The sequence below is a fragment of the Hydra vulgaris genome, chromosome 09 (assembly GCF_038396675.1).
Source record: "Hydra vulgaris chromosome 09, alternate assembly HydraT2T_AEP".
Lineage (NCBI taxonomy): Eukaryota > Metazoa > Cnidaria > Hydrozoa > Anthoathecata > Hydridae > Hydra > Hydra vulgaris.
In genome coordinates, this window is record NC_088928.1 from 7,632,394 (window position 1) to 7,657,500 (window position 25,107).

The window sequence follows — 25,107 nt, forward strand, 5'->3', positions numbered from 1 at the left end:
ATTCTGAAGACAGCGCTTTAATTACTGTGCCAGGGCTGATCAAATTTGGCTCGTATTCAAATCAACAGCAAAATATACATAATACACACCGGAAAGGCAAAGTTATGAAATTGAAAATACACTAGGTTGAATAATTCAGTAGGTTGAAAATTCAGTAGGTCAAAAATAAAGTAGGTCAGTGATTTAGTAGATTGGAAAATTAGTACCACTTGTTTTAATTTGGTGTAAATATAAAAATCAAAAATTGTCGGTTGAAAATCAAAAATGTCATAATTGAAGATTTACAAAATTTCAAAATTAGGTTGAGTTATAGGCCACCATTAAAAATACTTTTAATTTTATAATTATTCTAAAAATCATAAAATTATTATAACTTATTACTTCTCAAAATACATACAAATTTAGTTCACTCTTTGTTTATGATTTTTCTTTTGTTTTCCTTTAAAGCAAAATAATAATAATTTTTTGTTATTAGAGATTCATTTTTTGTTGGTATTTTTTTTTTTGTTTTGTTTTTTTGCATTATACTTTCATAAAATAAATGTAGAATAACTTTAAGTAAAAAGAAACAAAGTTATAAAAGAAATATGATTGCAAAATAGATTGCAAAATATTTACAAAAGAGGCTATATAGAAGAGATTTACAATTATTTGTAAAATCTTTTCTTATAAAGATAATAAAGAAGATTGGGATTAGTGGTATAGTTTTAATTAGTAGGCAACTTTGTTGAAACAAGTTATGCCACCTCATAATTTGTTTCAACAAAGAAAAAATACAGTTTGTTAAAATAAATTATATTGGAAGTTTTAAAAACTTAGAACTGCATATTTAGAAAGTATAACTCCTAAATTGGTCTTTTTCATATGAAAAGCTTATAAGTAAATGAGTAGATAATATGCATGGTTAGGTTTGATCTCCAACTAATTTTCTCAAATTACTAAACCACATATGTTACCTGTCTGCTTCCCCATACTTTAGATGTATTACTGCTATGGATGTTTGTACTGTGGTTGGTTTATTTTTTAAAATATTTTATGTAAATGTAGAATTTTGAAAAATTTAGAATTTTGTATAAGTTGTGTTTAAATAAAGAAAAAGAAAAAGATATAAAATAGATTTTTTTTCCTTTCTTTTTTATGTTGTTGATGTCTGTCATATGTAGATACTGCTTTTTTACTAATCAGTTGTTGTATGTCCACTAATCCTATTTCCTTAAATTTTTTGATTTTTGAAGGTGCCTTGTGTCTTTGTGGTGCAAGCTTTTGTTCGCACACAATTTAAATCTTTCTGAACATTATAAATATATTTAACAAATATGGAATATCAATTCCAAGTCGGTGCCATGTTCTCTTTACTTCTATTTCACCTTTCAGCCATTTTATTAGACTTGGATCAATTGATTGACAGGCTATGCATTTCTCAACAAAATGTAGGGTCAATTTTATGGGCAAAGTGCAATGTTTTCTTCACGCCATGATGTCCTGTAGATCTATGAACATGCTCGGTTTCTTTGGAAGATAGCGAAGTACTAATAATGCCACTTGCTGCCATTTCATAGGATTTATCAACCAGTTTTAACCAACTATTAGGCGCTCTAGTAAGGGCATTGGCCAAGTTAATCTCCGAAGCGACAAGCCTAATATCTATTTTGAGTTGGTATTCTTCCACCATATTTGCAATATTCTGGAGTCTTCTTCTTATCAGTATTTTGCTTGAAGCTTTTGTCCTCAGCCTAGATTTTCCGTGAGTGCATCGGTAACCCAACAAGAGAATGCCTGAGCATAAGCATTAAGGGAAAATTTACTTTGTTACTTTAATTTCTAAATTTGTTAGTTTCCAAGATATTTCCTGCCTACTTTTAATATGGACTCTGTCAGCAACAAGAAGTTTGGTGTTGGTTTAACAAGTTAACAAGAAGCTATGGTTGGCTTTAACTCTAATATTGTTTCATAAAGAAACTAGATCGAATAATATCTATAGTTTTTTCTTTTTAGGAAAAGTTTATTGGTACAAAATGATAAAATGTTAGTAATTTATTTTACTTTCTAACAATATCATCTAGGAATAACATACTGGCATTTGAAAATTGCAGAAGCAAATTGCAAGTTAGCAGAAATAAGGTATTATTAAGGAATGATGTTGAATTTTGAATATCAATTTGAGCAAAATTGATTCGCTCTTATTTTTCTTTTTATAATTTTTTTTCTTTTTATAATTTTTTTTCTTTTTAATTCGTTGAACACTTTTGCAGCCCTTCTTGATTGTCTAAGAACAAACATTCTTCTACACTGGTTGAAAGTGGTTTAGTCGTATTCTTATTATTTTATTATTAGCATCTATAAAAGTGTCAAAATAATTTAACATGTCTTGGCAAAATTCAAAACATGGTTATTCATAACCAACAGTTTTTTTTTCTGCTTGCTTTTAATCTTCCTCTGTATTTTTAATGTCAGTATATTATTTCTAAACAACATTTTTAAACAGGGTTGGAAAAAACCTCGGTTTTTGAGCAAAAACATGACCCAACTGGGTTTTTGGGTTTTTGTTAAAGTTTGGTATAAATCTTTAGTAACAAATTTAAAAATATCTTAATAACTTTTTTATAGTTTATAATATAATATAATAAAGTTATTTTTCATTTTTTACAGGTATATTTTCTTATACAAAAGCTTAATTAATAATCAGATTGCATTTTTTAAAAGTATAAATCTATCTTTAAATAGAGTTATCTTTTTTGTTAAATTTAAAATATAAGTCGATTATAAGTCTTCAATATGCCAAAGTATCATTCAGGGGGAAGAAATAAGGCTAGTGAGTGGAATGAAGTGACCATATTAAGTGATCAACCAAATAGAGTAATTTGTAATTATTGCAAAGTGAGCATAGTTAAAGAAATAGAGAGAGTTAAGATCCATTTGGATAAATACAAGAATTAAGAAAGCGCTAATAATTCCGCTCAAGTATTAAGTGATATAACAGTTTTAGAGTCAAGGCCATCTACATCTGCAGCATCAAGTAAGTCTAACCTGTCCGATGATAATGAGCAAGATTGTTTAAGCTTTTTTAGTGATTCTTCTTATCAATTATTCAGTCAACTGCAATGACGATGCAACGGCAAACATCCATTTCTAAATTTGTTACTACAACAACAAACAAGCAGAAGGATGAACTGGATTTACAAGTTGCAAGGTTTTTCTTTTTAGCAAATACCATTCAATGCAGTAGAAAATCTTGAATTTACCAAGCTGCTTAAAAAATTTAGACATGGATAGGAGCCACCAAATAGAAATCAGATATCTTCAGAACTCTTAGTAAAGATAAATGAAGAAGTAATCAATTTAATAAAAAATGATCTTGCTGATGATTGTGCTGTTACCCTAATTCAAGATGGTTGGAGTACATTCAGTAATGATCCTATAATTGCTCATAGCATCCATAATGGAAATAAGCCATATCTCATTTCTGCAATTGATACTAGAAGCCAATCAAAAACAGCAGAATATTGCACTCAAACTGCTTAGGATGCAATCAAAATTGCAAAAGAAACATTCAATAAAGATGTAAGTGTTAGATGTTTAGCTGTTTTATTTAATGTATATATATATATATATATATATATATATATATATATATATATATATATATATATATATATATATATATGTGTGTGTGTGTATATATATATATATATATACATATATATACACACACACATATATGTATTTCATTTTTTATTTAGGTATTTGCAGTATGCACTGACAATGAAAATAAATGTCTAAAATGAGAAAACTTTTGCAGGCTGAAGCTTCTAAAATGATAACATATGGTTGCTCTGCTCATTATTTAAATTTGGTTGAAAAGGATGTCTCTCTGAAGTCTATAGTAAAGCATATTATAGCAATTCATAAATATTTTTGTAATCATAACCAACCACACGTATGTATTAAATTCTAGATTGTTATTTACTTATTGATCATATTATGTAATACAATACTATGAAATAAAACAGCTGTGTTAATGATATAAGCCTAATGATAATTATGGCAAAAGAGATCCTAGCTTTATTTTAACAAAATTATTTTCTGGAACTCCCAGTTAGATTGTTTACAGACATTTATTTCTAATCATTCTTTGGATGTTGACATTGGAGGTGAGCATACGGAATCCATTGATCCTTTGATAGGAAACCCAGTTGACAATCTGTCAATACAGAGAGAAGCAATAAATTTATATGCACAACTAAAAATTGTTGGTGTTGGAGTAGATAAGGTTAATAAAATTAGTAACTGGATGTATTAAGTTTAATTATAATAAGTATAATAAAACTACTTATGTTAGGCACCATGCCATCATTAACTTTATTTACACAATTATTAACAAAATTATTGTGTTTACTGTAGTTTCAGGCTGGCGATACAACTTTGTCTGAGGCAGTTGAGATTTGGCAAAGCCTCATACATAATGAAAAATTGGATTTGTACAAAGATGATATTTTAAAGAGGTCTAAGAAAGCAATTGTTCCATGTCATTTTCTTGGCAATTTAACAGATCCAAAATATGAAGGTAACTAAACAATTGTAAAAAAATTAAAATACTGCATCTAATCAATTTTAAATAAAAACAGATGTAAAGTTTTTATTTAAGTTTACTATTCTTATAACTTTACTTATTTACTTAGGAAGAACATTGGATAGAAGTCAAGAGGAAGAAGCCGAGGAATGGTTGAATGAAGTCTAACCTAAATTTATGCCAGGCTACTATGTATTTAAACTAAAAGATGCTAATTGTTTCCCAAGATATTTATTCAACGATAGTGTAAAAAGCACAACATCAGCAGCAAATTGGTGGAGAATTACAGAAATGAAGTAATCTAAGTCTTCCAAATTGTCTGCAAATTTTGCAGAATTTTTACGGCAGTTGCACACTTATCCAGCTAGTTCTGGATCCATTGAAAGATTTTTCTCATCTTTTGGGATTGTTTGGAGCAAAATTAGGAATCGTTTAGAAAGTGAAAAAGCTGAAATGCTTGTACGAATTTACAGACATTTAAGATCAAGGTGCACAATTGATGATGACTAAGTTGTTAGAACTTTGTTTTAAATGTTTAAGTTTGAATATTATTGCTCCAAGTAAAATAAAATTCTCTATTATGACTTACTAAACTTTATATTTTGTTGTTTTTAGAACAAATGATGAGCAGCATCAAATCTTGTGTGTTAATGGAAGTTGATTTATGTATAAAAAAAATAAAAAATTTAAAACCAAAAACCCATTAAGTTGGGTTTTTGGTGGCATTTTAGTCTTGGGTTTTTAGGTGGGTTTTTGGGTTTAGGTTTTTGGGTACCAACCCTGTTTTTAAAAGGTAAAATAAATTACTAGCATTGAATTTATCACATTTGTAAAAATACTCATTTATTCAAATTTAGAAATTACAGGTAGTATTAGAACCTGTTTTGTTTATGACACTATAAAAGAGTATAAACTGTTCCCAAATGAGGGCTTTGTTAACAAAATTTTTGAGAAAATGACAGAGTTCAATGTACACCCATTAGTAGTTGTATGTACACTCATCCATTAATGTATATAAATCTATTAGTGTATATATATGTCCATCAGTTGATGTATGTATATTTATCAGTCAATAAATGTACAACTATCAGTTAATGTATCTAAGTTATTAATCTATAAACTACCAATAAAAACTTCTTTTTAGTTTGTGTAATTTTTATTATTTTAAATGTAAATTATTCTTTACTTCTAGTTAATTATTGCTGATTTGGGAACTGGTTCTTACAGCATGAAGTTGAGGATTTTCAAAGGTTTACTTTATTTATAATCATGTTCAAATTAATAAGTTATGATATGATTTTGTATTTGTCATTTAGTAAAAAAAAACTTTACTAAATGACAAATCATCTAAGATTGAGTTTTGGTTGATGAAATAAGGATGATACAATTTCGACTAATAATGAAATAAATCTTTCGCACATTTTATATCCTCTTGCTCATTATAAATTATTTCAAAAACCTCCAATTTTAATTAGTTATTAATAATACTACTAACTCTTCTTTGCAGATACTATTTAAACTGAATATTTAATACTTTAAATTGTTTTAAACATTCGTCTTATTAGTATTAAACAATTTCTTTTATGAAACAAATTAAAAAAATTAAATTTTAAAACATTAAACAATTTCTTTAATGAAATACTATAAAAATTATTAAATTTACATAAAGCAAGATTTTCGATAAATATATACATATATATTTTTAATAATCCTGTTATAAAAAAAAAACTCAACTAGCTTTTTTTGGAATTGAATAGTTTAAAATAAGTAAATTAATTTTTAAATAAATTAATTTTTAATTTATCTTTTAACCATTCATTCATTTATTTGCAATTTATTCGCAAAACTTACGCAAAAATAAAGAAAAATTTAGAGAAAAATAAAACAAATTGACTAAGTGCAGATGAAAGAAAAACTGTTCATAGTCAAATACATAATTTATTATATATTATTACATTGATAATAGAATAATATATAAAATTTTTATATTAAAATAGTTATAAAATAAGAGCTTCAATCATTTAAGAAAAAAGGATTTTTCCTTTGGTAAAATAAAGTTAATTTAAATTAGTGAAGTAAAAAACTTAGTGATTATAGATTACATCATTATGTATACGTTACGTACGTTATGTGCATTCGTCAACAAAGCGAATTAATGAGTTCAGGGTTGTTAAAGCTGAAAAATTACTGGATTCAATTAATATGCAATAATTAATAAATAAAAGTTTTAACAATGATAAATTTAATTTATACTTGAATATATTATAAGTAGCAGAATTAATAATATAAAATTATTATTAAATTATTAATTTTTAATTATTAAATTATATTGATATGAATTATTATTAAGTTTTTAATTTTTAATTATTTAATTATATTGATAAAAAATAAATATACTGGAACGTTTTTAAAACAAAGATAAAAACCAGTAATGAAAAATAAAAAGTTTAAAGAAAAAAATGCTTCAACTTCTTTTCTCATTCAAACTCTTCGCTTTAACGACCTGCTAGCAAATGGAGACTATAAGTTAAGGGTTCAAACAAACTAAAGTTCAAACAAACTACTTACCATGAAACGTATTATATCGCAAGTAAAATTCTTTTCGCTTTAACGACCTGCTAGCAATAAAATTCTTTTCGCTTTAACGACCCGCTAGCAATAAAAGTAGCGTATCATAAACAAGAAAACTATTTTAAGCGCTTTTTCAAAATTTAAATAATTTGTATAATTTTAATAAATGGTCAACCATTACCAGCAAAAATTTTTAAAACATGCAAATATCAAAATATCCATAGTGTCGTAGCCAAGTTGTCAAAACAAAATATTGTGTATGTGGTCATATAAGGCTTGCGATCGCACACCTATTCTGAGAAGGCTTGGTATATTTATATAATAATATAAAACAATATATATAAAACAAATTTGAAGTTTTAAAGTGTTCTAATCTAATACTTTATTTAGGTACTGCAATTCTTTCTGAAAGTTCAATTACTGATCTTCCAACAGCTGTTGTTTCTTTTTATATGGATTCAGTTGAGCCACGAACTCCTGGTAAGTAAATAAGAGTGTTTTATAAAAAAACTCATATGTGACTATAAAGTGCTTAAACCAACAATAAAAATGCTTTCTGACTTTCGTATAGATGTAGTCTATAATGAAATAACTCTAAGTTCAAGAAATTTGGTTTAAAAAAATATTTTCACAGTTTCCACATCACTCTTTGACAAGTCCACAGGAATATTTGACAGGTCCGCTGTTTCCGCATAAACATTTAAAAGGTCTTTAATATTGAATGAAAATTATATCAAAATTTCAAAATTATCATTTTTATTAAAAACAAAAGTAAACAAAAAATTGTATTAAAAAAACAAAAACTATTAAATTACAACTGAATGGTTGTTGTCTTGCAATTACATTTAAAATAATAGTTAAATTTAATTTTTAAAAAAATAATAAAAATATCACTTTATAAATCATTATTTTTCAAAAGTTTAATGTTATTTTATAAAACACTTATAAAGGGTGCCAAAAGATTTTTTTTTTAAATTTGAGTTTTAACTTACTACTACTTTATCACAATAAAAATTTTATTAAATTTTTTGTTGTTGCCCAAATTAACTTACAAAAATATGAACGCAATTTTTTTGTAGTGTTTGTTTACTCTCGCATTTGTGGTGTTTGTTTACTCTTGCATATGTTTGTCACTCTTGCATATGTGTTTTAAAACAAGTCTAATCCTAAGCAAAAAGTAACAACAAACAAGTTAAATATCAAACTTTTGGCTTGTTATACTATTCAATATTTAATAGGTGTATATAATAATTTGATGTTTGTTAATTGTAAAATATGATGGTGATATTAAAATGTTATGACGTTGCTTTTATTTGTATTCATTGAACATTAGAGTGTTATTTAAAGGTTTGCTTTTTTTTTTCAATTCTTTTATTTTTACCATGTTTTTTTTGTTTATTGTGTCATATTCCCACATATTAGTTACTTTAAAATAAAATCCAGCAGTGGTTGTTTAACAGAAATTTATTCTAACCATTCTTGATGTATATGTTATATTTATTGTTTAATTTTATATTATATATAAATCAGTGTTTTTCTAAAAAAAAATTTAAAAAATCAAAAATTAAATTTCCTCAAGTTGATGTAATTTTTATTTTATAACATACAAAAAAAAAATTAAATCAATTTTTTGGCAATTCGGCTTTCACATTAATATTCAAATTATAAAATTTCAAATTCAAAATTATCTTTCAAATTTATTTATAAACTTTAAAATTTAATTTGTAAGCCATGGTTATTAAATCATTTTGATTAAGATTATTTTAAGATATCCAATAACTTTTTGTTTTTAAAATTAGAACCATATAACTGGGTAAATGTTAATATATAAAAGAATTGGAGCTGGTTTTATGCCTACTTCTAGTTCTGTGAATATTTTTATTCAATGAATGCTTTGATATTTAACATGGACTAAAAAACAATGCTCTCTAAATTGTTTTTAAATAACATTTACTGTTTATTTGATTTGCACCAGGCCAATATCCGAACTAAAAAAAGTAATGCTCTATACCATCATCATCAGTATCATCATCATCATCATCATCATCATCATCATCATCATCATCATCATCATCATCATCATCATCATCATCATCATCATCATCATCATCATCATCATTATCATCATCGTCATCATCATCATCATCATATCATTATCTTTACCATAATCAGCATCATCATTGTCATCATCATCATCAGCATCATCATCGTCTTCATCATCAGCAGCAGCATCATCATATCATAATCATCATCATCAGCATCAAATTTTTTTTCCTACTTTTTTCTCTTCAAACTGCTGAAATCTTTTCTGATACTCAATAGTTTACATCTTAACAGTTTACATTCTCTTTATTTTCTCTGATACAGTCTATTAAATACACTCAATATTCCCTATCTCTGTCTAGAATAATTGCTTCTTTTCCTAACTTTTAGAGTCACACTATACTTTTATCTGACCATCATCTTTTTTCTTTTTTCAAGGCATTGGATATAATCAACATTTATTTATCATCCACAGATCTATTTTCATTTCCAAGAATCTTTTTTGAGCTTGCTTTACAATAAATATTGCATCTGTTGTTTTCAGGCCTGAAACCAAACTGCATGCTATCGATAAATACACTGCTTTTTACATTTTGGCAATAATTCTTTATAAAATCATAATTATCTTGTCAAGCAATTCAAGGGCTGCCTGCAAAAAATTCACAAGTTTATTTTTGGAAAAAAATGAGACAATTCTTTCAGTTTGTAAAGGGACTTATAATTTATCATATCCAACTATTATTTTCATGAGAAGAAGATTGTAAGTCCCATTAAAATGATACTTTCAGTATCAAAGATCTGGGTTTCTAGGCTGAAAAAGTGCAGAAGTCCTTGCAGCCAATGAGCAGGAAATTCCCTGTCATGTGATAATGTAAATTTAACAGTGAATACAAGCCATCATGGCGTCAAGTAGGAAGCGAAAAATTGGTGAAGAAAGTTGGAAGCGAAATGAAAAGCAGAAAAATAAGATAGGTGGTAAGTAAAACTGCTGAATAGTTTTATAATTAATAGCTTTTCTATTAATAATACTAACAATATGATTTAAAATCAAATTTCCTAATTTATTAGGAAAATAAAATGTAAAAATTGTTTGTTATTTTCTGAAACTGAAAGTACCGTAGTGAAAGTCTCTTACTCTTTGTTTTCGGAAAATTCGTAGATATTTATTTTATTGCAATAGTTTTTGTACTTAAATTGGTAACCTGTAGTAAAACAGTAACTGTTTAATTATATTTATTTGATATAAAATGAATGAAACAAGCAGGATTATAAATAAATCTGCCGTATATAGTTCATTAATATTATTAATTTTTTATAGTAATGTTACTACTCCTACTACTAGTACTAATATAGTAAATCAAGTTTCATAACTAATTAATAAATATACAATGCCTTGCTGAGTAATAACACAGAGGAAATATTTTTAATATTTCCACTGTGTTATTATTCAGCAAGGCATTGTATATTTATAAGCACTTATTTTATTGTAATGGTGTTTGCTATTGTGTTGACTTTGATTTGCAAATTAGTATATTAAATTACAATGCATATATTTAAGAATTTAGAAACACGAGACGCTATGACTGGGACTTTTAAAAACATTGCATTAGGGAAAAGAGGGTTTTGTAGGAGAGCTTTGATTCAACCAAATATTGCATATGATGGTAAATTTCTACCAATAAAATCTGCTAAAATAAAAGACATAAAATATCTTTTACACTTTGTAGATTCTCAGATAGTAGGTAGTCCTTTCTATTGTAGCATTTTAGGAAACAGCATTGTAGAAGATATTACCGAGGTAGAGGACATTCCTGATGAAGTTGAATGATATCATAAAATACTGTTTTTTATATAATAAAAATCTCACATTTAAGAACACTGTCTTATGATTATCACTATTATATAACCATCTATGACACAGATATGCTTTTAATATTATTTTATTTTAACATGGGTTGACATGTATTTTGCATTGTATGTTTGATTCTAATATATTAACTCTATCACAGATGTGTATTTAATTTTTTCTTAACATGGGTTGACATAAATTTTGCATTTTATGTTTAATTTTAATTGATATGATATTGAATTTATGGAAATTATGTAATAAAAAATCTGTTTTATGTTCCTAAACAAAAAATATTTGTTTCTTATATTTGTTATTTTTTTTACATTAAAAAAAAAATAATCTACTTGGACTTGAGCACTTTTTGCCGGGAAAGTTCAAAAAGTACCTAATTACAAAAGTACCTAATTATATGAAGTTTAGTTTTTCAATTAAAAGCAAAACATTAATATTTTAAAATTTTTTATTGCATTAATATGTGTACAATTACATAATACATAAACTGATAGAAGCTTTTGAGCCAAAAATGTATATTCTGATTTCAGGATTAAATGAAAACTTTAAATGCTTATATCTCAGAATGAAAAGAAGGTGACTTATCAACTTTTTGCAGACAGCCCTTCAATTATATATCTTAGTGTGAGCAACATAGTGTGTTCTTTGCTACAAATTCTTTCTTAAAGCCTTCAACCTCTCAGCCACCATTATTCCTGAGATGACGCACATTGATAAAAAAAAAATTTACTCAAACCCCAACCTACCTTTTTAAAACAATAGAATGTCCTGAAAATTTAGCCTTAAAAATGCTTCTGAAAAATACACCTTTAACTGTATGTTTACATTTTATTAAATTCTTTTTTGTTTCTTAAGAACTTACTTAGAGTAATTATGAAATTGTCACAAATGTCATAGAAGTCATTTAACAAGTTCAGCCAGCATTCCTGCCAAATTGAGCCCACTAAATTAATTTCATAGGTTATCAATCTTATTTAATGAAGATAAACTTTTTTCATTTCAATCAAAGTCTTTATTTACTAGTTTTTCAAAGTGAGCTAAGTACTTTTTTGTTATCCATTAGCTTTTAAATACAGTTTTCTATAACAACATCCTTATTTTTCTCAACTATTTGCAACATTCTTATTTTTCCTAACTCTAAACACCATTTCTTTTATCCTCAAAATCTAGCATCTCACTAAAGATTTCAGAAATACAAGAGCTTGCCTTTTTCATTCTCAGACTTTAATCACATTTATTTATAAAATATGTTTGAATTACAACAGTTTTAAAAATTTAAACTTAAAATGATCAATAACTAAAAATTTAATTTTCTTGAACTAAAACACAAAGCAACAAAAATTTTCATTTTCAATTTTAGTAAATAGTTTATCCTTTTTTTAGCAATTGCTGTTGCTTCAGGACCATTCGTCTATATCTATAAAAACTTGCGTCCTTATTTCAAGTTTTCTCTTCCCTTAATTGAGGTATGATATTTTGTCTATTTTCAGTTAAAATTAGTATGCAATTTTATTTAATTTATAATAATTAATATTTTTTTAATTCATTTTTATTAGCGATTGAATCAGTTTTCTTAGCGACTTGCCTGCAAATGAAAAATCAGAAAGATTCAAAACAAAAAATAATAATTAAGATAGCCGATCAGATCAGCTATCTTATTATGACACTATATAAGCCTACTGTTATATTATGACAACTGCGTTTCACTATAGTTTACAACATGCTCACTGCCTGATGACATATTGATTGTGAAAGAGCCACCAAATTTTGTAAAAAATTGCTGAAGATTGCAATAACATTTTTGTAAAGAATTTTATGAGCAAATGTGGTTCATATACTGAAAGTTGGAAAGACATTTCAAAAAAAGAATTGAATTTAATCTTTGTAATGACTTCACTTAATAAGGACAGACCATCTATTTGTATTGGTCATGCAAATAGTTCACCAAGTGTCTGGATGGCAAGGCTATTGTTTTTAAAGGTTCTAAAACATATTTATCACATAGAAAAACTATTTTAAAAGAAGGCCCAATTTTACTCCTAATCATAATTATAAATTAATTATAATTATAGATAATTATAATTATAGATAATTATAGTTAATTATAATTATAGATAATTATAATTAATTATAGTTATAAATAATTATAATTAATTATAATTATAGATAATTATAATTAATTATAGTTATAGATAATTATAATTAATTATAATTATAGATAATTATAATTAATTATATTTAATTATAGTTATAATTAATTATAATTATAGTTAATTATAAAAGCTATTGTACATTGTGTGCCACCAAATTTTATTGTGAAAATTAAATGCTAGTTTTTACGTTTCTGGACTGCACTATGCAGTTTTTGATTGTTTCAATTATTGGTTCTTTAAAGAACAGTTGCTTGTATCTCAGATACAAACAACTGTTTTATTTTTTTATTTTTATTGATTGGATAAAAATAAAAATACACTATTTAGTAGACATAATGGTGCTAGCATATATCACAAGAATAATTGCCAGGAATATTCACTCTAAAAAAGAAATTAATAATTTTTTTTTAGTTTTAGCTATTATGTTTTAACTAAAGTTTATAAATATATTTTTTAACTCAAAAGCCTTTTGAATTGTAAGGTTAGTTTTTCATGTTTTTCAATTTTTTTTTTTAAGTTTTTTTATATATTTTTTTCCATCTGCAGATGTTTGAATAGTTTTAGATAATTTTTGTTTGATCAATTCTTATAACATTAAACCTTATGAGAAAATTTTTATCTAATTGTTACAAAAGCAGTTTTAATAAAAAAATTCTTAAACCTTAGTTGTTACCATTGATGATTCATAGCTGTACTAACCTGCTTTGAAAATTATTCTTTTTTTGAACATTTCTTAATCATTTCTTAATCAGAAGAAAAACTAAGTAGTTAAAATAAATAAAATGTTGATTTATTTATCCAAGTATATCGATGCATTTTTTGTCGAAAAAGTGTTATTAAGAAAAAGCTCAAGTTAAAAATCTAATGGTTTAAGTTATTTTTCAAATAAAAAATAATTTAAAAATTGTAACGCTATCGTTATCATTAAGTATTGATAAAGTTGTTCCATGTTTTCTTCATTTTATCTAATAAAGTTTCATTATCTCATTTTATGTGTCCATTTACAGATTATATTTAATAGTAACTTAATAAATATATTAATATATCTATTTAGGTTAGTGCGATGGAAAATGATATATGGAATCAAGCTAAAGAAGTAAGATTCATTTTTTTCTTTTTTTATAATTATAATAAAGTTTATCAAAAATCAGTTTTTTGTTATAAAGTTATAATATAATTATAATAAAATATAAAATAATTAAAGATTAAAGTGCCATCATTTACATCAATTACAATAGTGATGAAGTAATTCAGAAGCACTGAGATTACTATCAGTTTAAGAAAGTGTCTAGAAAAAGTTAGTATTTTTTTTGGAATGTTTCTTGTGTTACGTGTGTTTATAGACAAGCCATTCCATATTCAAGGTGCATTTATGAAGAAAGATTTCGATCCTAGGGAAGTTTTTGATAGGCTACAAATAAGTTTACACCTGGCTGATGATCTTTTTTGTTTTGAAATTTGGGTTTCTAGAAGTTCAAATAGATATACAGGAGATTTTGTTTTTTAAGTTTTATATGAAATAACTGATATTTTATAAAATATTCTTTGATAGGTTGGTAACCAATGAATAGACTTTAACAATTTTTCTGATTTTAAATGGAAAGGAGAATGAGAGACAATGCAAGAGAAGCTATTTTTAGTATGTTGGAGTTTTGTAAGAACCTGATAAAAGACTGTCATAATAGTCAAGTTGAGAGTTAACAATGCCACAAGCAATTGTGTTAGCTGCTTCTTTAGAGTGTTGAATCTAGGGTGACACCTAGGATTCTCATCGAATTTACTGTAGTTAGTGATGTTCCAGAGAATGTAATTTTGGAGTCATTTTTAAATTTTCCAGTTTGTTTCCTAGATCCAAATAAGATCTGTTTTGCATCAGTTAAGCAGAAGTCCATTTTCTAGAAACTATTTTGTGACTGCATTAGCAGGCCTTGTTTTAAAGCGTTACATGTAAAGCGATTTATGTACGCCTTAAGCGATTTTACATAAGCAGTAAGCGATTTTGATTAAGTAACTTTTTATCATTTTTTTACTTTTAAATTATTCTATAAGCGGTAAGATAAAAGAAGTAATTAATTAAAAAAAAAAAAAAACATTAACTTTTGAATGACGTTTATGTAAAAGTATTTGTTACAAAAGTTTGAATGACAATTATGTTAGATATAAGCACTATTTACTAATGAAAAAAAACTCAAATAAAATTAAAAATTTATGTTTTGTTTTTGTTTTATTGTAATGATTGATTTTTTCATTTGAAAGGCGCTAATACTTTAAGCTTGAGGCAAAGATCATAACAATATAAATAGTCTGATAAAAAATATCTAATTTAAATAAAAACTAATTTAATAAAAGTATATAATATTATTCTGATTAAAAAAATATATAATTTAATTTAGATTTAAAAAATATATAATTTAATTTTGATTAAAAAAATATATTGATGTTTATTAAAATTAAAGTTAATGCTTGGGCTAAACTGAACTGTCATTTATTTAAGAATATTACTAACTATTGTTCAATATTTAAATTTTATTTGTTCTTATAAAAAAATTAGCTCATTTTTATCACAATTGTTTTTTCAGTTTTCCTTCCTAAACATTTTTTTTTACTCAAAATTAAATTTTAAATAAACAGCTACGTCAAAAGTTTGCACAAAGCATAAGTTAAACTTTTTTTTTATAGCACAAGTTTAAATCGCAGAGATTATTTTTTTCTACAATGTATATAATTTTAATAAATAATGTTTATTGAATGAAAACAAGGTCTGCATTAGCACATTCAGTGAATTTGTTGATGTTATCTTTTCCTGGGTTAATAAAAGTATATTATTGGGTATCATTGACATATTCATGATGATTTGTGCCATGTTTAGCCATAATATAATATACAGGTTAAACAAACATCGAAAATTAAAATGGGCCTAATACCCTATCTTATGGTACTTCTGTTGAACTTCAAACCTTAATCACCCTTAGCAACAATAACCACCATACATATTCTTGGCATTCTACTTAATGACTTATCCAATTTGTCAATTTTATGTCGTTCACTAATAAGTTTTTTCCTAATTTTTTTTATCATTAGCAAAGCTCAAATTAAGAGTCATTTTTTGTAAGAATCAGGCAGTCAATGGAAGTGACCTCCTCCAAATTGCTTGAATTTTTTATATATTGATCAGAATATAGAAAAAACCTGTTGGGGAAAAAAAAAATTTTCAAAAATGTTTCGTTCACTCGGAATCTGGGCTTAAATTTTTGAGATTTTTTTAAAAATTTTTAGAAATTTAGTTTTTGCCACCTTTGAACCCATTTTTTTGGCAAGGCAAAAAGTTGCACATAGCTTTTGTAGTTAATATCAGACGTAACCCAAAAGCTCTCTCCAAAAAATATAAAAAAGTTGCGTGACACTGTGCGGTTAGCTAATTATCATAGTTCAAAAGTACAAAATCAATCACTTTTGTCAATTTTTAATCGGAGTTAATTCTAGCGGCGAAGTGTTGCACACAATTTTTCTTTTAGGATTTGAAATTATCAAAGGTATTGAGTCTAAAAATGCAAAGAAAGTTATGTGATACCTAAGGCCTATTAATATATTAAGGCTTGAAATTGGAAAAAAATGTTTTAGTATACTTACAAAATGAACCATTACGGCAGAGGCGCTTAGTTTTGTAAAAATGTAAACATATCCAACTGTCAATACAAAAGGTCCTAACATAATAATAAAAAAAATTCGTGTGATCTTTAGATATTAAGTTAAAAATAAAGGTACAAATTGTTAAAAATGATTAAGTACGAAGAGATATTTTTTTGGACACACAGATGAGGTTTTCACTCACAATAAAATTTCTATCATCCAAAATTAGCATTTAGCATTACACAAAACATTGCATGTAATGTTAAGAAAAAATTTAAGCGTTTCTGACTATGATATAGAAATCATAACAATTGAAATAAATAATAATAAAAAACAATACATGATCAGAAGTGAATTATTTAAATTTACGTCATAACCAAATAACTTGTGGTGATCGAATGGAAGAAGAATCGCTGATATCACGATTGTGGAGAAACAAGTTAGTGGGCGGTTGTTTACTTTACCATAAAAATGTCTTAACTTTATTTTAACGATCTTTAAAATTTGCATAAATAGAGTAGATATTTTATCATTGCTATTGAGAAATAGGTACTGCATAAATAGAACTTGTTTTTAGTTGAGTATGAAACAAAACAAATATTTTTATGAAAACTGTTGTTGCTTTTCAAAAGGAAATTGTGGATCATTCAAAAAACATAAAATTATAAACAAAATGTTCTACATTCATCAGCTGGGAGATGTTGATGTTAAGAAACACCTCATCAACTTAAAGGTAATTATGTATTTTAAATTTACGCAGACTGTAATATAATTTTTATAATTACATACTTTATAACTTCTCTGCAATAAGATTTTGAGACAAAGTTCTTTAAACAAAAAAAAATAGCTCTTTTAATTAATTCCTCACTCTTTTAATAAATAATCACTAAATTAATCACACTCTTGCAATATTGTATTTTAATAATAACAACAATGTATTTCAAACTTGTAAACATTTTTCGTGAAGAGTCAGATTATAAACAATGCTTTAAATGACACACTTAATAATTGTTTAAAAAATTGTTTTTAGGTCATGCGATTAAACGATAATAATATTTGGGAAGAAAATGGACTTATTGCAAATAGACTTAAAAGAAATCTTGAAAAGGATGAACAAATACGTGCTTTTCACCGGTACACGTTTGGTATTGCATGGAGTCCTCCAAAAACATGCTTTCATCCTCACCATCTAAATATAAAAGGAAAAAAATCTCCCGCTTTAAGGGCGTCACCAATACATGTCGTCATATTAATGTCAAAGCGATACAATGAAGTATTTTCAGTTGGTGCAAGGCTGTGTTTTACCCATTTAAAGCAAGAAACTGCTTTATCTAGAGTCAACGAAAACACCAATTTATGTACAGAAACACAAACACAACAAGAACAAACATATATGACACCTGCTACTCCAGATGAAGAATTTGATCCCGGTGAAATTAATGTTTCACAGGAGATTTTGGACGAATCTCTAAGAAGCCGTGAGAGTGTAACTGAGGTTCTTAATGCAAGTCCAATAAAATTTAGATTAAAAAGGAAGTTCGAATATCGGGAAGATACTACTAAAGATAAGTTAAAACGCAAGTATGTTCGCCTAGAAAACTTATTAAAGAAAAAATTTGCGGAAGCTGTTGCTCCTGGACAAGAGGAAATACTTATAGATTTTCTTAACAGTAAAAATGTTGATGAAATAAATAGCCCTCTCCCAATTGAAATTATTCGTGCTCAGAAAGTATATAAGCAAAGTGATTCCATGGGAAAGTTAGTTATCCTCTCATTATTAGACCATACCAAGTACACCAAAAAGTTTATAATGAACACATTTGAGTGTACCAAACATCGTATAGAAACAGCAAGAAAATGGCATGCATCTCATAAAGGGTTGGCATTTCCAGAGAAGAAAGTATTCGTCCGATCTAGTCTTGATCAAACAAAGTGTGAACATTTCTTAGACTTTATATTTACAAGCGGTATTTTGCATGATGTTGCTTATGGAATAACCAAATTAAAATACGACAGCGGTGAAGAACAAAAGATAGTGCATGCAATATTGACGACAAAATATAGCCACGCTATCATGTTCTATCGAAAAAGTTGTAGTGAAAACAATTATATACCATTATCTGATTCAAGTTTGTGGAAAGTATTGCATGCAATAAAACCTTAAAATAAAGTCGAAAAAGCTTAGCTGGATTAGATGATGTTACTGCTTCAGGCATGAATGGTTTTCAAACATTACAAAAATTGGCACAAAGATTTAGTTCTAAATCTCTCGAAGCTGTCCTTGAAAAAGGAAAAAGGTATTTGAAAACAAGTTATCAAACCAATTGTAGTGTCAATGACTCAAACATTTCTTCTCATAGCTCAAAACATGCCTTATCAGATCCATCTGAAAAAAATCTTCAATCCAACACAGAGATATGAGAAGTGGTATGTGCCGATTGCTATGATTTGTGCAAAGCTATCGAGATGATCAAAGAACTAACAATTCAAAATTCTGACGATCCTGATTCTATTTATGATTTGGAAATTGCTGTAAAAGATGTATTCAACTACATAAAACACCTGATGAGAGATTCTCAACAGAAAAAGGCAAAAATCGAAGCTTTTAAGCAATTAAACGATGAAACTGCTTTCTGGCTTAAAGATTTTTGTCAAAAAATTCTTCCGGTTCGATACAGAGAGGGCCAAAGAGAGTATTTTGGCAAGAAAGGAATGAGTTTACAAGTGGATATATTCTTCATAAAAATAGCAGGAAAGTTATTCAAACGTGTTTACTTTACTTCAATGTATAGGTGTGATCAGGGAATAGGTGATGTTGTTTCGTTAGCCACTGCAGTTTTAGACCAATTCAGAATTGATCAACCGCATATCAAGAAAATGTTTACCAAATCTGATAATGCCGGCTGCTATCAGGGAAACCTTTCAGCTGAAGCAATCTACAATGTATGCAAAGAGAGAGATATAAAGTTGCTGAGATATGATTATAATGAACCCTGTTGTGGAAAAGATCAATGTCACAGGGAGAGTGCAGTTGTAAAGACAATTTTAAGGAGTTACGTTGACTCTGGTAATAATCTTTTGACTGCTGAAGATATACACAAGGCTATGCATTATAGTTTTGGCGCTAAAGATGCAAAAGTAGCAGTTGCTCAAATTAGCAATGATAAAACTGTAGTTACTGGACCAAAGATTAAGAACATTAGCAACTATCACTCATTTGAGTTTGGTGAGAAAAGTATGAAGATGTGGCGTTATTTCAATATCGGTGAGGGAATTGAACAAGAGTATGGAAATCTTAAAATTCAACCCTCGATTAAGTTGTTGTTGCCATATAGCAAAACAGATAATTCAATTAAGCGTAACAAGTCACTTAAGGAAAAACAGAAAAGAAGTGACAGGCAATTAAATTCATTAAGATTTTGCACTGAAATGAATTGTACTTTATCATTTGAAAGCGATGCTGAGTTAGAAGAACACATGCTATCCGGTCTTCATACAGTTCCGAAATCATTAACATCATTGGATAAAGTTCGCAACTCGTTTGTTCATAAGATGAAAATTACTTCACAACTAAATGTGCCAATTTCTTCATCCTCTAACAGTGCTTCCGTAAAAGACAAACCACATTGCATGAACATTTTTCTATTGCAAGGTTGGGCATTACCAGTTCGAAGTTCTTTTAGATTTTCAAATCAGCAGAAAGAACTGTTGAATAAATACTTTATTCGTGGAGAAGAATCAGGTAATAAAATGAGCCCTGAGCAGGTTCACATGCAGCTGAGGAGAGAACTTCCGCCTGATCAATATGTAACTAGCCAACAGATAAGATCTTTATTTTCAAGGTAGGCATTGTTGCTATCAAAACTTTTGCAAATTAGATTATGTTTCTGACTGTTAAATAGTTCTTTTACAAATATGAAATTAAAATTTAGGTGAAAGTTATAATTTTGTGTGTTTGTTTACATATGTTTAAAAATATGTACAATTGATATTGTTATAGATTTAGTAACCTGAAAAGAAAAGGTAAGCTGGTAGAACCGACAACAGAAAATAATGAAAATAGTCAGGTTAACGATAACAAAGAAGTTTATGGCGAAAATGATGACTTTAATCTGGCAGGAGACAATGAAGATGATAATAAATATGAGGAAGACATCGCCAATCTTGCAAAAGAAATTTGTCTTGTATGGAAAGTGAATGATTGGGTTGCTGTTGCATATGAAAAACAATGGAATATTGGATATATTGTGGAGGTAATATTATTCAAAGTATATATTAGTTTCAAGTTTTTATTTTATTTTACAAAACAGTGCTCTAAAATAAAAGGAATATAAATAGAATGTAAAAATAATTTCAGAATGACATTATATAAGACTTTACAAGTTTTATTGAATGTAAGCAAAATTAAACAAATCATAAACTCTTTATTATATTATTTTAAATGTTGCGCTAATACTTTTAGGTATCTATAACTGGGATCAGAGTTAATTGTATGATTAACGGGCAAGAGAAGAATACTTTTCGCTGGCCAGTTACTACCGAGGAGATAAATAACCAAACTGATAAAATTATCTGTTTAGTAAATGCTCCTTTTCTAATCAGTGGTTGTGGCGATTATTCATTATCCGAAGAAGACTATAATACAGTCATATCATTATTCTTAGAGAAACTTACTGCAGCAGAGTAGAAATTATGTGTGATGTGGTGGATAATGTGTGTAAATGACTCTATTAATAAATGAAAAACTAATTTTTAAATGGAAAAACATTTAAATGTTTGATTTATGTTTTATTTAATTAGCAATATAGTTATTCTGATGTTAGATTTTTGTTCAGTTTTTAATTCATGTTATATCATGCGTGTGACAAAATCACACGAATTTTTTTTATTATTATGTTAGGACCTTTTTGTATTGACAGTTGGATATGTTTACATTTTTACAAAACTAAGCGCCTCTGCCGTAATGGTTCATTTTGTAAGTATACTAAAACATTTTTTTCCAATTTCAAGCCTTAATATATTAATAGGCCTTAGGTATCACATAACTTTCTTTGCATTTTTAGACTCAATACCTTTGATAATTTCAAATCCTAAAAGAAAAATTGTGTGCAACACTTCGCCGCTAGAATTAACTCCGATTAAAAGTTGACAAAACTGATTGATTTTGTACTTTTGAACTATGATAATTAGCCAACCGTACAGTGTCACGCAACTTTTTTATATTTTTTGGAGAGAGCTTTTGGGTTACGTCTGATATTAACTACAAAACCTATGTGCAACTTTTTGCCTTGCCAAAAAAAAGGGTTCAAAGGTGGCAAAAACTAAATTTCTAAAAATTTTTAAAAAAATCTCAAAAATTTAAGCCCAGATTCCGAGTGAACAAAACATTTTTATAAATTTTTTTTTTCCCCAACAGGTTTTTTCTATATTCTGATCAATATATAAAAAATTCAAGCAATTTGGAGGAGGTCACTTCCACAGTTTCAGGAATTTGCCTGATTCTTAAAAAAAACAGCTCTTAAGTGATCTTAAATTGCAATATCTGGAAATATTTCTGGTCATTGAATTCTCAGTTTATTAAAAACCATGAACACTGTTTTAATAAAACGGTCAATTTTTCATATTGCAAAAATTAATGAAAAAACAAAACAATAAATTTACTACTACAAGAATAATAACATTCAAAACTTACATCTGTTTAATTATTGTTTTTATAAACATTAATTAATAATATATAATAGAAAAGAGGTCTAGTGATTGTGAAAAATTATTTTGTAATAAGATTTTATATCATAATTTAAGATTAATAGGAGTATTTTTTATTGAATAACAGCTATTGAGTTTAAAGATAAAAACAGAGTTTATGGTTTTTAAAAAGCTAAAAATTTAAAGACTGGAAGCATTTCCAGTTATCATAATTCACAATCATTTAATTCGAGCCCTGATAAGGCATTAGTTTTTGACATTACTTATCATTCATCCCATAAAAATTCGATAAAAAGAGATCTAGTGATTGAGAAGGTAGTAGGTTGGGATCGGCTATATAACCTATATAAAGCTCATTCATACATGATGATTATGATGATGATCATCATCATGGTTATGATGATCATTATCATCATCATCAGGCTTTAGCCTTTGTCATTTATGCTGTTTCTCTAATATAAACAATCTAGAGCATTTTTTTTTCTTAACTAAAGCTCGTTCATACAATATGTAAGGCACTCTCTTTAAGTTTTCTTACATCTACCACTATCATTTTCTACTGAAGCTGGTACCTCTCTACATGCTGATACCTAAATTACTTTGATCTTTTCTAACAAACATTCGATACAACATTTTTTCTAATCTGTCTAAGATTATGCCTCCTTTTCATGTCTTGCTAGAGTCACACTACACATCCATCTGATCATCTTTTCTTTCAGCAAATACTACACCATATAAATACTAAAGTTTATATAACAACAGTTAAACAGATTAACCCATTGTTAAACATCGAAATCACTCTGGTTTTCAATGCTAAAGTTAATTCTCAATTAAACACTTCTAGAGTTTGTTCTCCAGAATAGTTTTTAATCATAGTCAAAAGTGCTCTTCAGGACTCTCTTCAATTTTTTCTAAACTTTTATAAATTCTTAATAATCCCAATATTTCAAAACTCAAGAAAACACTTTGACCTCTCCAACTATCCTATGATTAATCTTCACTCTGTTAATAGTTTCTTTGCATAAAGGTTTTGAGGTTGTTAATTTCTTTCTTTCTAACTGCAGTAGTAAAGTTATTATTGAAGGCCTACACTCTTCTTTATTTCAAGTAACTTTAAGGGTACCACAAGCTTCTATCCTTTGCTCCTGTATTGTTTCTTATCTACAATAATGATCTTCATGAAATCTAAAGTGGTTCTATTTGCTGACGACTCAACTTTACACTATTGTCTTGACATAAAATCTTCACCTTTTAATTGCTTAGAACAAGCAGCCGATTTTAAATCTGATCTCTCTTCTGTAACAGTCTAAGGCTTGCAGTGGCTCATTGATTCAAATTCCGGACTTATAATCCACAATTTTTGTTAGACAACAAAACTCATTTATTTACTGTAAAAAAATATTGCATTATTGTTGGCATTTCTATAATGACAAAAAACAACCCTCTTACTCTCAGACAAAGTCTAAAAGCAAAGTGTATAAGTAATTAGATCTGCCTTATCTGTCAAGCTTGAGCCACTCTCCCATTGTTGTAAGGTTGCATTTCTTTTTTTTCTACAAATACTATCATGGTCAATGCTTAAATGAGCTATCATCTCTATTACAATAAACCAAAATTCATTCTTGCTTTTTTCTTATTTAACAAGTTGCATTCTTTCACTGTAAATGTCCCTTCATGCTATAAAAACTTTTTTTAATCCAGTTTTTTTCCTTGAACATCAAAAAAACCTTATAACTTTTACCCATCTTTGTTTTCCTTTTTTATACAACTTGCAATTTTTTAAGTCGTCAATTTTTTAAGTCTTAAGTTATACATTTCCTAGTATTTTAACTTATTCTCTATTTTAAAGTAACTCATAACTTAATAGTGATTGCTTGCAATCTTGTTGGAAATAAATTAGAGTTTAAAAATATATAAATTTAATAATTTAATAAATACCAAATGCAAGCATATAATTATATAAATAGTAAATGTAAGCATAAAGTTATAATATATTAAGTATTATAAATTTTCTTCTAGCACCGGGTATCAACCCCTGCTAAATTTTATCATTTTGCTGGAGCTGGGTTTGCAAAAAGTCTCATTTTTAGCCAGGGCTGGGGTCCCAGTCACTTACTATGGGAAGTTTAAATCAATTTATTCAATAACTTTTGTCATTGTTCCCTCTATCTTTACAATGTCACATTTGGCACAATTAAAAAAGCACCACAATATAACACTACATCCACCATATTTTACAGACAGTTGTTGAATGATAAAACACTGTTTTATCATTCAACAACTTTTCTGCAGACTAATAATCTTCTCTTAAAATCAAAGATTTAAAACTTTGACGCGTTGGTTCACATTTACAGTAATTGATGGTCCATTTTTTATGTTGTTTTGCCCTCTTTACCAATATAATTTTTATCGAAGCAAATCAAAATTGTGATTCACAGGACCAATTTACTCTTGCAAAAGTACGATTTTTTCATAAATAAAAAATATCTCTTTTTTTATAACAGCAATCTATTTTAATTGTAATTTAATTTTTTTTAACCCAGTAACACAGTTGCTGTGGCAACATTATTGAT

The 25,107-nt window shown here is 27.3% G+C and overlaps 1 protein-coding gene across 1 annotated transcript in view; it reads left to right on the forward strand.

The window, feature by feature from the left end:
- LOC100208721 (Bardet-Biedl syndrome 1 protein homolog) overlaps positions 1-25,107 on the forward strand; it is a 74,560-nt gene that overhangs the window by 10,862 nt on the left and 38,591 nt on the right. The window contains exons 4-7 of the mRNA XM_065804631.1: positions 5,763-5,820; positions 7,532-7,621; positions 12,429-12,511; positions 14,253-14,294. Coding sequence (XP_065660703.1) covers positions 5,763-5,820; positions 7,532-7,621; positions 12,429-12,511; positions 14,253-14,294 — 273 coding nt within the window. The remainder of the gene's footprint in view (positions 1-5,762; positions 5,821-7,531; positions 7,622-12,428; positions 12,512-14,252; positions 14,295-25,107) is intronic.